At 32.9% G+C, this 13,592-nt stretch overlaps 1 protein-coding gene across 6 annotated transcripts in view; it reads left to right on the top strand.

The window, feature by feature from the left end:
- SMC4 (structural maintenance of chromosomes 4) overlaps positions 1-13,592 on the top strand; it is a 34,231-nt gene that overhangs the window by 2,560 nt on the left and 18,079 nt on the right. For 3 of the 6 annotated variants that reach the window (XM_086392463.1, XM_086392454.1, XM_086392472.1), the window contains 8 exons: positions 255-446; positions 1,921-2,097; positions 8,203-8,367; positions 8,616-8,743; positions 9,217-9,403; positions 10,036-10,186; positions 11,836-12,000; positions 13,312-13,545. In XM_086392463.1, coding sequence (XP_086248589.1) covers positions 9,402-9,403; positions 10,036-10,186; positions 11,836-12,000; positions 13,312-13,545 — 552 coding nt within the window. In that variant the 5' untranslated portion in view covers positions 255-446; positions 1,921-2,097; positions 8,203-8,367; positions 8,616-8,743; positions 9,217-9,401. The remainder of the gene's footprint in view (positions 1-254; positions 447-1,920; positions 2,098-8,202; positions 8,368-8,615; positions 8,744-9,216; positions 9,404-10,035; positions 10,187-11,835; positions 12,001-13,311; positions 13,546-13,592) is intronic. The other 3 variants (XM_086392434.1, XM_086392423.1, XM_086392444.1) reach the window with 1 other exon arrangement.

Consider the following 13,592-nt stretch of genomic DNA (forward strand, 5'->3'; position numbering starts at 1 on the left):
GTTTTATGTTTGAAAAGAATATTTTCTTTTTAACTGTAAGAATGAATTTTGTAAAAAGTCTGAGTCAAAATTAGAACATGATCTTATTTAAAGTGTTGAAACTTGTAACATACAAGACATGATCTATGAAAACTATCTTCTAGCTGCAAAAGCTTTTTAAATACTTGTAGTTTTGCTGGAAGTTAAATCATTTTAAATTGAAATCAGTAGTATAACCTTTTTAACTTTTTTTTTTTCCTGTTCTTTTTATGCAGCGATTTTCCTGTATTATTGGGCCAAATGGCAGTGGCAAATCCAATGTTATTGATTCTATGCTTTTTGTGTTTGGCTATCGAGCACAAAAAATAAGATCTAAAAAACTCTCAGTTCTAATACACAATTCTGATGAACATAAGGATATTCAGAGTTGCACTGTAGCTGTTCATTTTCAAAAGATAATTGATAAGGTAAGGGATTTTGTTTAGTTATTTGCATCTTCCAAGTAAGGAAGACAGAATTTCAGTGCATTACACATTTTATTATTTTGGGCTTAAATTAGCTTGTAAAAATTAGTATATGGTTAAAGCAGAACCAATACTGATTTCATTGCCTCCGTGATCATATTTTCTTTTTGAGGTGTGATGGTGGCGGTTAAACTTAAAATATTAAAATTTAGTTAGGGAAATGAATTATAAGTAGCTCATAATAATACCTTTTGAGCAGTTCTAGTATCTTGAGTGCCAATTTTGCATTCTTTTATTATAAATTTTGGATTTGTTTTTATAAAGTTACGTTTTCATTGCTTTCAGATAAGTTACCTAAACTTGAAAATGTAAGTTGACTAATTTTACCATCTCCGTTATTTCAATTCACGTTAAAGTTAGTAGGAATCTGTATGTGTGATATGAAAGAACTTTGCTTTCGTATCAGCTACCCTTTTAAAACAGCAGAAGGATAAGCTAACTTTTTTTTTTTTTTTTTTTCTCTAAAAGGAGACAGACATAAAATGCCTATTTGGGTTATTTACATGGCTTTGTTGATACTGGGGTTTTTTCTCTTCTGTTTGGGAATTCCTAGTTCAAAACTGGCTGGAACCTAAAAATGTAGAAAACTAATTACATAACGAAATGAGGATGTGATTTGGCCTCTAAGTCTTGTTTTTAACTTTAATGTAAAGAGCTTTAAATAAATCTACGTGGTGGTATAAATTTTAATTTTGTTTCTTAGTGCCTTTCTGTTATACAGTTTGGGTTGGAAAGTAGATACCCAGTAAATCAGATTTGATTTTTTAGCTTATTAATTACACTTGATTTGTGTGAAGTTTAAAAGTCATGGTTTCAAAATGACATAGTTTTTAAAGGAAAGCAAGTTTTAATGTTAAAGCAGATTTGCCCTTCATTTCTTTTTGTTTGATTAAAAAACAGGGGAATATAGTTGTCAGTTCTTTGCAGTTCTTTTTACCTTTAATTGATGGCTTATTTTTCACCACCACCACCCCCCAAAAATTAATCTGTATCACCGCACTACCATCCCCTCCCTTTTTCCTTGAATCATCCCTTGCAGCTTTTTTTAATGAACTAATGTACTCTATCAAGGTGGTTTAATATTTTGGGTGAGTTTGTTTTGGATACAGTGGGAATCTTGTTTCCCATCAGTTCTTTTCTCAGTTAAGTATGTTTTTAGGCTTGAAGATGTAGTTGGTTTGACTTTTTGGTTTTTGTGATCTGTGAGGAAGGAGTCCAAGAACTCCTTAGAAATAGAAAATTATTTCTATTCTTTGCTAAGATAATTAATTCTAAGAACTATTGTCAGCTTTTGTGCATATCCAGTTAAAGTTCTTAATCCATAGAATTGGTTTCAATATGAATTGAGTGAAATTTGAAGCAAACTTATGACTTAATACCAGCAATTGTTTTCTGGTTTTGTTTTTCCTCAAAACAGGAAGGGGATGATTATGAAGTCATTCCTAACAGTAACTTCTATGTATCCAGAACGGCCTACAGAGATAATACTTCTGTTTATCACGTAAGTGGGAAAAAGACTACATTTAAGGATGTTGGAATTCTTCTTCGAAGTCATGGAATTGACTTGGACCATAATAGATTTTTAATCTTACAGGTACGTTTATTAAGACATCAGAGGTTCTCTCTCTTTTTTCTTTTAGTAAAAGTGTAAAGAGGTTTTTCCTATTGGATGAATCCTGTATTTTTGAGACCTTAAAGTACTGTAGCAGCACATCATGGTTTACATACTACAGTCAAGATGCGAATCATTATTTGCTGCTCTAGAAATTTAAGGAAATTCATTCAAAACTGTATTTTCATGATCATATGCTCATTTTGTTTGGATGGACTGACATACTTGTTCCGCTGTAGCAGCACGTAAATATTGGCGTAGTAAAATAAATATTAAACACCAATATTATTGTGCTGCTTTAGCGTGACAGGGACATAGCAACTATCATTTCTGTTTGTATTTCTCTTTACGATAACATTTTAAATAAGATTTGTTATCTTTTAATAATAATTCTTTTACTTTTGTTCTTATTTGTAATCTCTACTAATATAATATACTCCAAAAAAGGTGGGGGAAGAAAACCACTCTGGATACTTGGTATTTGACAGACTTCTCTGATTTAATTTTTTATTTTTTTAAACATTTAGAATGGTCAATTAAAAGCTTATACAAGCTCTTTGTTTTGGTTCAAATGGCCTACTGAACCACTACTACTGGAAAATTAGAAAGTGATATTTCATTCTTAGGTATCATACTGTTAAAGTCTTTTTAAGGAGGTATAACATTAAGTACTTGGTGTTGATTTTTATAAGAAACTCTGTGCTTTATTTGAGTAAAGATATTTTCTACCAGATTTGCTTGGTAAGAAAATCCCTTATCTTCTCTAAGTTGTACCTTTCAAAAAAGTTTTTAGCATAAAAGCATGGCTTAAGAGGAAAACTATTGTGATGTAGAAATAGCTGCTGATATTCTTTAGTGTCCTGGACTACTGGTTTTAAACTGGATTTTGGTTTGAGAAACTTGTATTAGTGTGGCTGAGTGTTCCCAGTAAGAAACTTATAAAATGTTAGTCGCTATTTCCATTTTAGCCTATATTTTACAGTTTTTTAAAAAATTAAAGTTATTTATACATAATGTATGTGGAAAGTAAATAAATATAATTCTGGGGTGACTTATGTTAGTATCTTGCTACCAGTTCATTTGTATACTTCTATAACCCAAACTTAATTTAAAATGGATGTTGGGAAATCATTAGCAGATATATTTCTAAATGAGATTTGAATTTACATAAATGTGGGGTTAAAGCTGTGTGTGTTTTTTTAATCAAATTTAACTGTTCTGGGATTTGATTTGGTTAATTATGGATTAAAAAGTTACTCCCCATTAGAAAACTAAATTTGATAATGATACCATTTTGCAGGAACTTACTGTTGTGTTTATCTTATTATTTGCTGTATATTTACTATCACCCTAAAATAATCAAAGTTTTACACCTGTATGTAGACTCATCAAAATAGATTGCATTTTAACCCTTGTGAATTTTTTTCCTTGGTATAGCCTTTCTACATAATTCTGTGAATAAAGGGAATTAAATAAAGTAACATCCCAAAGAGATAACAGGAGTTTTTAAATTGTAAATTTTATATTCAGTTTGTGCTTCTAAAGTGTCCAGGATGCTTAAGCCCTTTATCCTCATAATGTCAACTTGTTTTTAATCATCTTAACAGTTACATTGTTAAAATCATTTTTAATATCAAGGTAAACTTTCCACATTAACAAATTGAATTCCATTTGATGAAATTTACAGATAAGACTCTTAGGAGCTCACCTGTTAGGAAGAAGAAACAGGGACTGGACTAGATAGAATTATTTTAAAATTTGAGGGAAAGTGGCAGTGGTTTCTATGGATTTTTATTTAGTTCCTTATCAAAATCTTAGATTCCTGCCCTAGAAATTTAAAGGATTTGAAGGTAAGTAAGAATACAATTTTTATTACCTTATCTCCCACTAAATAACATTTATCTTAAAAATTAACTAGTTTGGGAGACTGGGAGCTTGGGACCATGAGAATATCATCTTCTAAGACATAAGTGATTGCTCTGAATAAAATGTAGGCTCTTTGGCCAGTGGTAGTGATTAACAGGCTAAGTGATAGAAATTCAGCTAAAGTGGAAACTTATTTTTTAGACTAAAAAGCACTGAAATTTAGAAGTCCATTAGGATAAATTTTTTATAGTATTTATAATGGTATAGTAGGTTCTTCAAGTAGGCATTTCTAGTATTTGAAATCATTTAAAATTTCATCGTTGGCTGTTTTAATGAGTTCCTAATGAGTGACTAAACTGAGATACTATAAATGATCCAAAGATGGTAGAAGTCTATTTCTTGTCCTTATACATGCTTTCTAAAAGTGTTAGATTATAATTGGCCGTTGTACTTTGTACATTTTTGTACATTTCCCTGTTTATACCTTGTTTGAGAGCTGTTTTCCCATTGTCATAATTCTTGGTGTGAACAAATTGAGTTTTTTTTAGCTGAAAGATTTCACAGTAGCTCATTTGTCACCGTTTTCAACTTAATATGCTTTTTGTCTTCATATTTTAAAATCTAAACTAAAATTTAAAAATAACTAAGATTTTTTTTTTTCTTATTTAGTAATTTGGAGATTGGATTAACCAAGATCTGAGTTACCTGTTCATTTTTTCTTTCCAGTATACTTCTTCCCTGCTTGGCATTAACATATAAGCTTACTTGAATTCTGATCTTTTTTATCTGTAGAAATAAGACTGTGCTATATCAGAAGAAGTTATTAGAATTTTATTTATTAGAATAGCATAAAAACAATAACTTAACAGTAAAGTAGAAAATGGAGAAAATAAAAATATAACCAAGGCAAAATTTCAACTAGTAAATCTGGACCATTAATTTTTATGCAAACACCCATATTTACCTTAAATCTTAAGGCCTTCCTTATTAGGAAAAGTTTTATTATATATGTACTATATTTGAGTTTTCTGTGATTCAGTGCTTGGTAAAATTTGGATTCTGTTTCAATAAAGATAAAGCATAGTACCTATTTATTCCTCCTAGATTTTTAAGCTGTATTGTTCTAAATTAGATTATTGAGGCATGCTGTAAATGAGTCACAATATCTTGGTTTTCTGCCCAGTTCAATAAGTTAAGGTTTAGGTCTTGGATATTATAAATATCCTCTTGACATATGCATGCTATTTTTATGTTGCTTTTAAAAACCATAAATGGTATTTTCCACAGTTGCTTAATATCTCTGATATAGTGTAAATATAAATTAAAACATAGGAAGTTAGTAGTAAACAACAGTGAAGAAATGTGTTTAAAACCTTGTTTAGTTTACTTAAGTTATGGAAGTCAGAAATAACATTGAGGAGGACTATAAAACTTGTTGGCTTCAGATGCTAGCTTTATAGCAACTTGAAACTTGTTTGTTTGGGTTTTTGTCTACCATATTACCACTGTTTGTGATTTGGAGCTTTCAAGGTGACTTTAAATTCAGGCTTTAAATTATTTCTAAAATGTATTGAGGTTATTGCTTTAAATTAAAACTACTTTGTAATTTCACGTGGGATAGGTACGTTTTCTGAAATGAGTGGTCCTCTAAGGATAGACTGTCAGCCCTTAGATTATACATGAAATGACACAAATTGGAAAGATAAGGAAGAAAACAAATAGTAGCGGGTGGTAAGGCAGTCAGAGAACATCAAGGAACAGAACCACAAGAAAGGTCTCAGGTTGTCATTGAAATACCACAACAGTCCTAATAGTCACATGACAGGCAGAGGCCTAAATGTTCTAATGACCTGTTGATTCAGTAGTGTTAATTGATAATACCCATTTTTTAATAGATCTCATATAACAAATGAAAACAGTGTTATATGGGACTTGAGATGGAAATGTTGATTCATAAATGTCCTTTTCTTTCACTTGAAAATGTTTTTTCTGCTGGGCAGCCTTGTTAGAATGAAAAGAAATACGAGCTATATATCTTTCATTTTAACTGGAAAGGGAGGAACAAGTGACCAAAAACAAGCAACCACTATGCTTTGTTTGAAGCTAGGCAGTCTCCTAATACTAGTATTCCATCACTTCAGTAAATAGTTTGGCTGAAAAGTATAATGCCTTTAGAAATATTTTTTATTGTTGTTACACCAAATCATAGCTTCTGGTTATCTGGAAAATGTATACCTAAATAATACCTTATGTGATTTGACTCAGGTACGTAAGTTCTCTTGGCATGAATTTTCATTTATCTTATAGTAAGTGTTCAGCTATTCAAATCAAATTAGAATGTTGACTATTTGGTGTCAGATATTTGGATTATAAACACAGACATAAAAGAGTTAAACTGACTACTTCCAGGTTAGTGATTCTCAGCTGGGGGTAGTTGTTGCTTTCTCTCTCCCCCAGTACATTTAGCATTGTCTGGAGACAGTTGAGGCTGTTAACAACTGGGGAAGGCCTCATGCAGCTGGCATCTAGTGGGTAGGGTCAGAGATGTTATTAAACATCTTATGATACCCAGCATAGCTCCCCACAACAAAGTATTCAGCCCAAAATGTCAGCAATGTTGCTGTTGATAAACCTGTTTAGATAACAACTGAATAAGTCTTGGCTTGTACAATGGCTAGAGTCTCACCTGTTGTGATCCAAAGCTTTAGATACTCTTCCAGGCTTAAGTTCTGTATAAAACCTAAAGCTTGCCTAAAATATTTGGAAAGAACTGATAATTGAAAGCAGAACAAAATATTTTATATAAATGTCTACATGTTTTAGTTTAAACACTAATATTTAGCTAAATCTAATTCATACATACCCAAGGTTACAGAGAAATCTAAACAATGATAGGCTCTTAGGATAACATTTCACCTTGTGTTTTATAATCATGTGCTGTTGTCAAAAGTACAGAAAAGTGGTCATCTATAAAATTTTTTTTAATTTTGATTTTTAATGAGTAGATTTCCACCCCCACCCCCACCCCCACCCCTCCGTTATGCAGTCTTAGATCTCCAACTGGAGATCAGACCAGTGCCCCCTGCAATAGAAGCTTGGAGCCCTAACCAGTGGACCACCAGGGAAGTCCCTAATAAGTAGATTTTTAAAGGAGCTGTTTTATCCTTTCTTGTTTGATCTTCAGTTTTTTTCTACTGTATATAATTATATTGAAGATTTTGGTAATACGATGCTTTGTCATTAGCAAGTTTTAACCCAGATTTTTAAGTTTCATTTATAAATACTGTAGATATTTAAATTGAGAAAGAATATATGCCCCTTTTTAAAAAAATTTTCTCAGTCTGTGCTGTTTTGCAGAAATAAAGGGGTATGTTTTTATTTTTCTACTTGTCTGTCCCTTTTCTTCTGTTGTAATAAAGAGTACAGGCGGGCTACTGGTGTGAAGTAAAGTAGCGTTTTGCCTGAGCATATTCAGACAAAATTTTCTCCCCCATCAAGCTAAATGGCTGCCTTTCAGTCAGCCTTGAAAGTTACTGACTGTACTTTTTTCTTTTCTCTTTGTAACTGAACTGCATAAATGCAAATATATAATGTTAATCTTAGATTTTAAGTATAGTTTAAAAGTTGTTATAATAATAATTGCAAGCAAAAGTTTTATGTACCAAGACATTTAGTTGCAGTCAGTTGGCCTTTTCCTGTTATTACCATGAGAGAAAATAGTATTTCCTTTTTCATTTAATGGCTTGTTTGTTTGTTTAGAAAGTTAGAACATCTTTACTTGGCATTTTTATATAATTTTATTTATGTATTTATTTCTGGCTGTGCTGGGTCTTTGTTGCTTTGCACAGGCTTTCCCTAGTTGCAGCAAATGGGAGCTACTCTAGTGTTTTGCAGGCTTCTCATTGCAGTAGGTTCTCTTGTTGCAAAGCTGGTCTCTGGAGCACAGGCTCAGTAGTTGGCGGCATACGGACTTAGTTGCTCCGAGGAATGTGGGATCTTCCCAGACCAGGGATCAAACTCATATCTCTGGCAGGAGGCTTCTTCACCACTGATCCATCAGGGAATTCCTATTTGCATCTTACTAAATCTCTTTATGCTACTGATTTATATCATTTAGTTCTAATTAATGTTGGATTTGTTATTTGACTTGTTTCTAGTTCTTACTTGAGGCTGATGTAGCCAAACATATACAGTGAGTGTGAAATACTACTTTTTTTAAAGGGTGAAGTTGAACAAATTGCTATGATGAAACCAAAAGGCCAGACTGAACACGATGAGGGTATGCTTGAATATTTAGAAGATATAATTGGTTCTGGACGACTAAATGAACCTATTAAAGTCTTGTGTCGGAGAGTTGAAATATTAAATGAACACAGAGGAGAGAAGGTGAATCTTCCATAGACTTTTGTAAACCAGAATGTTTCATTTATTGATTAACAGATTATACTAAGCCAGATAATTCAAGTTATGATAGACCATAATTGTTTAAGCTAAGTTTTATGTTTTCCTTATTAACATTTCAGAGAAACAATGTTTATGAATGTAGTTTGTTTTTATCTAATGTTGGCATATTTTAAATTCAGATTGTTCAATACACTTAATATGAACAATTTCTATCCTTTTAACTTTTGTAGTTAAACAGAGTTAAGATGGTAGAAAAGGAAAAGGATGCCTTAGAAGGAGAGAAAAACATAGCCATTGAATTTCTTACCTTGGAAAATGAAATATTTAGAAAAAAGAATCATGTTTGTCAGTATTACATGTAAGTACCTTAATTTATCAACTTTTGTATTAGTTTCTGACACTAAAATCTAATCTGTTCTCTTTTCCTGTATTAGAGAAATGTGAAGACTGAAGTAAAAAAAAAAAATTCTGCAAGTGGTTGTGATGAATTTATTAGAGTTTTTTGGCATAGTAGTGAAGTTAATTTTTAACTATCCTACTTGAAGTTGGGTTCACAAATATCACTATGCTTAATACTTAATAGTTTTACTTATAAATTCTTTTTAATTCGTTTGATAGCAGATCTAATTGTGTTATATGGAACCTATTTTGTTCCTAATTGCTTTGACCCTGGGTTGGTTTCTTCCTTCCCCCTTCAAAGACCTAGATACTTTAGAAACTGCTGATTTTACTTAAAATAGTTTGAGAGTTTTAGAAATGGTACTTTAGGATCTCTGATAGCTTTTTCTCTCTCTCTAGTTGGATCTCTGATAGCTTTTTCTCTCTCTCTAGTTATGATTTGCAGAAACGAATTGCTGAAATGGAGACTCAAAAGGAAAAAATAAATGAAGATACCAAAGAAATTAATGAGAAAAGCAATATACTGTCAAATGAAATGAAAGCTAAGAATAAAGCTGTAAAAGATGTAGAGAAGTAATAATCTTTTGGAAAGTACTAAAAGTAGATTATTTTATTACATGTATGTGTGTGTGTCTATATATAAACTTAATACAAGCATATGAAGGCAATATATTTGCCAGCATATAAAATATTATAAATGGTTTCTTTTTGCAACCAAAAAACTGAATTGCCTTTCATCCAGTTGATGATTATCACAGGTTTGAGTGCCCAACTCTGGTCTTAAATAATGGAGGATGCTACCCCCTAGTGGCAGAACCCAATAATACAAAACATCATTGCAAAAATGGGCATTTAACCTGACAGGTTAGTTGTCTTAAAGTTTTATCATTACTTTTTTCATGGCAATCTTCAGTGATACCAGGATCCCTTACCTATTCAGTTTTCTTTTTTTGTATTCTTTAAAATGAGTTTTGCCTATTGTTTTTTTTAATGGTCAAATTTTTATATTCCTAGACATCATAGTCACTATTTCCAATCTAGCTTTGAAGGACAAAATAACTCATAACCACACATTTTAACAACTTCTTCAAATATGGATGGAGAGGAGGGTTAGCTTGAAGCAGGTAGTATTAGGATCCTACTTTATAAGAACTTGGTACATTTACATAGTGTTTCAGGCAAGGTATACAAAGTCGCTTTAAAATACCTGAATATCCAAAATAGTGACTGATGATTTTCTTACTTTGCTAGGAAGCTGAATAAAATTACAAAATTTATTGAGGAGAACAAAGAAAAATTTACAAAACTAGATTTGGAAGATGTTCAAGTTAGGGAAAAATTGAAACATGCTACAAGTAAAGCCAAAAAACTAGAGAAACAACTTCAAAAAGATAAAGAAAAGGTAGGTTATGTGGGGGAAATTCTTAGTATTTCATGTCTGATGTAGTTTTTGTTATTTTTCATGAATGTTCTTGCCCCTTAGAGAATGAACTGGAATTCTGAATGTTAAATGCTTCAGGATTTATCTCTGAACCTAATTCTCCCCCTCACCCACTATGGAAATCCTGCATCCATTGACTTTGAGTTTTAGAGCTTATGTATCTGATATATATTGTTGGAGAATTATTTACCAAATCGGTAATCCTATTTTGGTGACAAAATAATCTTCCTAGAATATATGGTTTAAAAAGAGGTTTTTGGCTACATATCGTAGACTTTTAAAAGTAGTACCTTTGTCTACAGAAATCAAGTTAAGAATATCAGCAGAAGTTTCCCCTTAGAAAGGAGGGGAGAGGAAGCCATAATTTATAGCAAGGGGTTGATTAGCTAGTTTGAAGTTTTAAAAGATGATGAACTTTAGACCAGAATGCCTAATTTGCTGGGACCCAGACTAATAATTAATTTGGAGCATTTCAAATATATTCACAGTTTAATCAGGTATTAATAGAGGCAACACTGAAAGCCCTTCCCCTCAAAAAAGTTGTGTACCATGTATTTACATGGTACTTATAGGCTCTGCTTTACCTTATAAGCAAATGCATTTATTCACAAAATACTTTGTGTGTACAGTAGTAGCACTTTTTATATGAGTCAGTGTTTGCAGGAGAACATTTTGGGAAGTGTTTAATTTCTCCTGTTATAGATAACCAGAATAAACAAAATACCAATGGATGTCATAGTAACCCCTAAATTGGACAGAGTAAGCCACATGTGATTTAAGTACAGTTATTAGCCTTTGGACACCAACTGTGAAAGAGTGATTATTACTGAAAGGTATTAATGGAATAAATTAGTCCCATGTGGTGATTCTGAAAGGGTAAAGTTGGGAAAGATCTTAGGATTTGAGAGAGACTAGGGGGTGTAACGGAGAAGGTGATGGCACCCCACTCCAGTACTCTTGCCTGGAAAATCCCATGGACGGAGGAGCCTGGTGGGCTGCAGTCCATGGGGTCGCAAAGAGTCGGACACGACTGAGCAACTTCCCTTTTACTTTTCACTTTCATGCATTGGAGAAGGAAATGGCAACCCACTCCAGTGTCTTTGCCTGGAGAATCCCAGGGACGGGGGAGCCTGGTGGGCTGCCGTCTGTGGGGTCACACAGAGTCGGACACGACTGAAGTGACTTAGCAGCAGCAGCAACAGGGGACGTAAAGGTAATATGTGGTAAGTTGTAATGTACCACGAAGGGTACTTTAAGGAATTCCATGTACTCAGACCATGTTGTAGGTGAAGGAGGTTAATCACAGCATAAAGTTAGAGCAGAAGGAAGAAAGATATAATGCCCAGCCAAGGAGAATTGTCTTTTGTAAGGAATCAAGAATTCATAGAATTATCTTAATTCTATGAATTAGACTGAGAATATAGAAATTGCAGCATATGGTTAAGGAAGTATACTTGCTAAAGCTAGCTGGTTCAAACCTAATTAAAATGAAAACTGCAAAGATCTAGAAGATCTTGAGAAATGCTTTTAAATAAGTCAAATATTAATGGTATTGGATAGCCTAAAGGTACATGTTCCTAGTAACTTTTTAATTTGTTTTATAATCTTAGGTTGAAGAATTTAAAAGTATACCTACCAAGAGTGAGAATATCATAAGGGAGACAACAACTAAAAGCAATGCCCTTGAGAAAGAAAAAGAAAAAGAAGAAGAAAAATTAAAGGAAGTTATGGATAGCCTTAAACAGGAAACACAAGACCTTCAAAAAGAAAAAGAAGTAAGATTTCTTTATCAGTTGGTGTTTATTTTGATGGCTTTTTTTCCTCCTATCTTAAAGATTGTTTTTATAGTAATAGTAAAAAATGAACTGTTAGAATGAAAAGTTTGGGCTTTTATCTAACATCCCCAAAAATAGTCAACCTAGACTATGCTTTTTTTGTTTTCTGCTTTCTCATTTTAAAAAGATGTTAACTGAGAATGAGAACTTAAAGTGGTAGAAGAAAATGCATATCAGATACTTTGCTTTATGTGCTATTCTCTGTTAATGTTGATTTAATCATCACATTTTTCTCTTAAATTATTTTCTTGGTAATTTAATTGGTTACTACCTGTATATGCTTGGGACCACACTAACCATAGGTTGACATTTCCCTTCTTTACTTTTGTAGCTCTTGTGTAATAGTTTTAAAGCTATGGCTCTTGTGTTAATTCTTGGTTGCTTAAGTCAGTTAAATATAAGATCTTTGTAAATTATACCTCAGTGAAGTGTTTCGGGGTTTCTCGACAGACTAATATAAATTGATTCTGTTTTGAAATATGGACATGTTCTAATATCATCTATAAGAGTTTGTAAGTAAGATGCCTATGGGATAAAGTAGCTAAGTATCATACAGTCACTTTCCTAATAGAATAAGATGAGTTTTTCACATTTGCTCATCTCATGTATATCAAGTAATCCCATGTGCCTTGGCATCCTAGGTTAGTGACAAAGCCAGGACTCATATCTAGGTATCTTTGGAGCTAAAAACAGGCTCTGCTACTTACGAGTGAGTGCATGACTTTGAACAAGTTATTTAAACTCTGACCTCAGTTTCCTCAAAATGGGCATAATGATGATCGTAGGATTGTTGGGTTAAGGAATTAATACATACAAAACATTCAGGATAGTACTTTGAACATATATTCTACAGTGGTGTGGGTGTGTATGTGGGTGGTCATGATTTTTTGTCATTTTAGTCTCTAAATTGAGATAGAAGGAAATGGCAACCCACTCCAGTATTCTTGCCTGGAGAATCCCAGGGACGGAGGAGCCTGGCAGGCTGCCGTGTATGGGGTCAACACAGAGGCGACTTAGCAGCAGCAGCAGCTACCTCATTAAGCTGTTATTAAATCAGTTGGGGAAAGACTTTATATACCATAAACATTCACAACTGGGCAAAAACTGTTAGTCCATTCACTTATGAGAGTTATTTCTATATATTGTGCTTACATAATCTATGAAGTTAAATTTAAAATGCATGGTTTCCACTTTGGTTTAGGTTTGAAAACACGTATTTCAGATTAAGTGGGGCCTATCATATTTTAACAGAGTCGAGAGAAAGAACTTATGGACTTCAGCAAATCAGTAAATGAAGCACGTTCAAAGATGGATGTAGCTCAATCAGAACTTGATATCTATCTCAGTCGTCATAATACTGCAGTGTCTCAATTAGGTAAAGCCAAAGAAGCTCTAATGGCAGCTTCTGAGACTCTCAAAGAAAGGAAAGCTGCAATTGGAGATATAGAGGCAAAACTCCCTCAAACTGAACATGAGCTAAAGGAGGTAAATCTTTACTTCTGTGTTTCACATGAACATTGTTTATCAACCCT

This window comes from Bos grunniens, chromosome 1 (assembly GCF_055505025.1).
Source record: "Bos grunniens cultivar Pamir isolate PY7600 chromosome 1, Bosgru_T2T1.0, whole genome shotgun sequence".
NCBI lineage: Eukaryota > Metazoa > Chordata > Mammalia > Artiodactyla > Bovidae > Bos > Bos grunniens.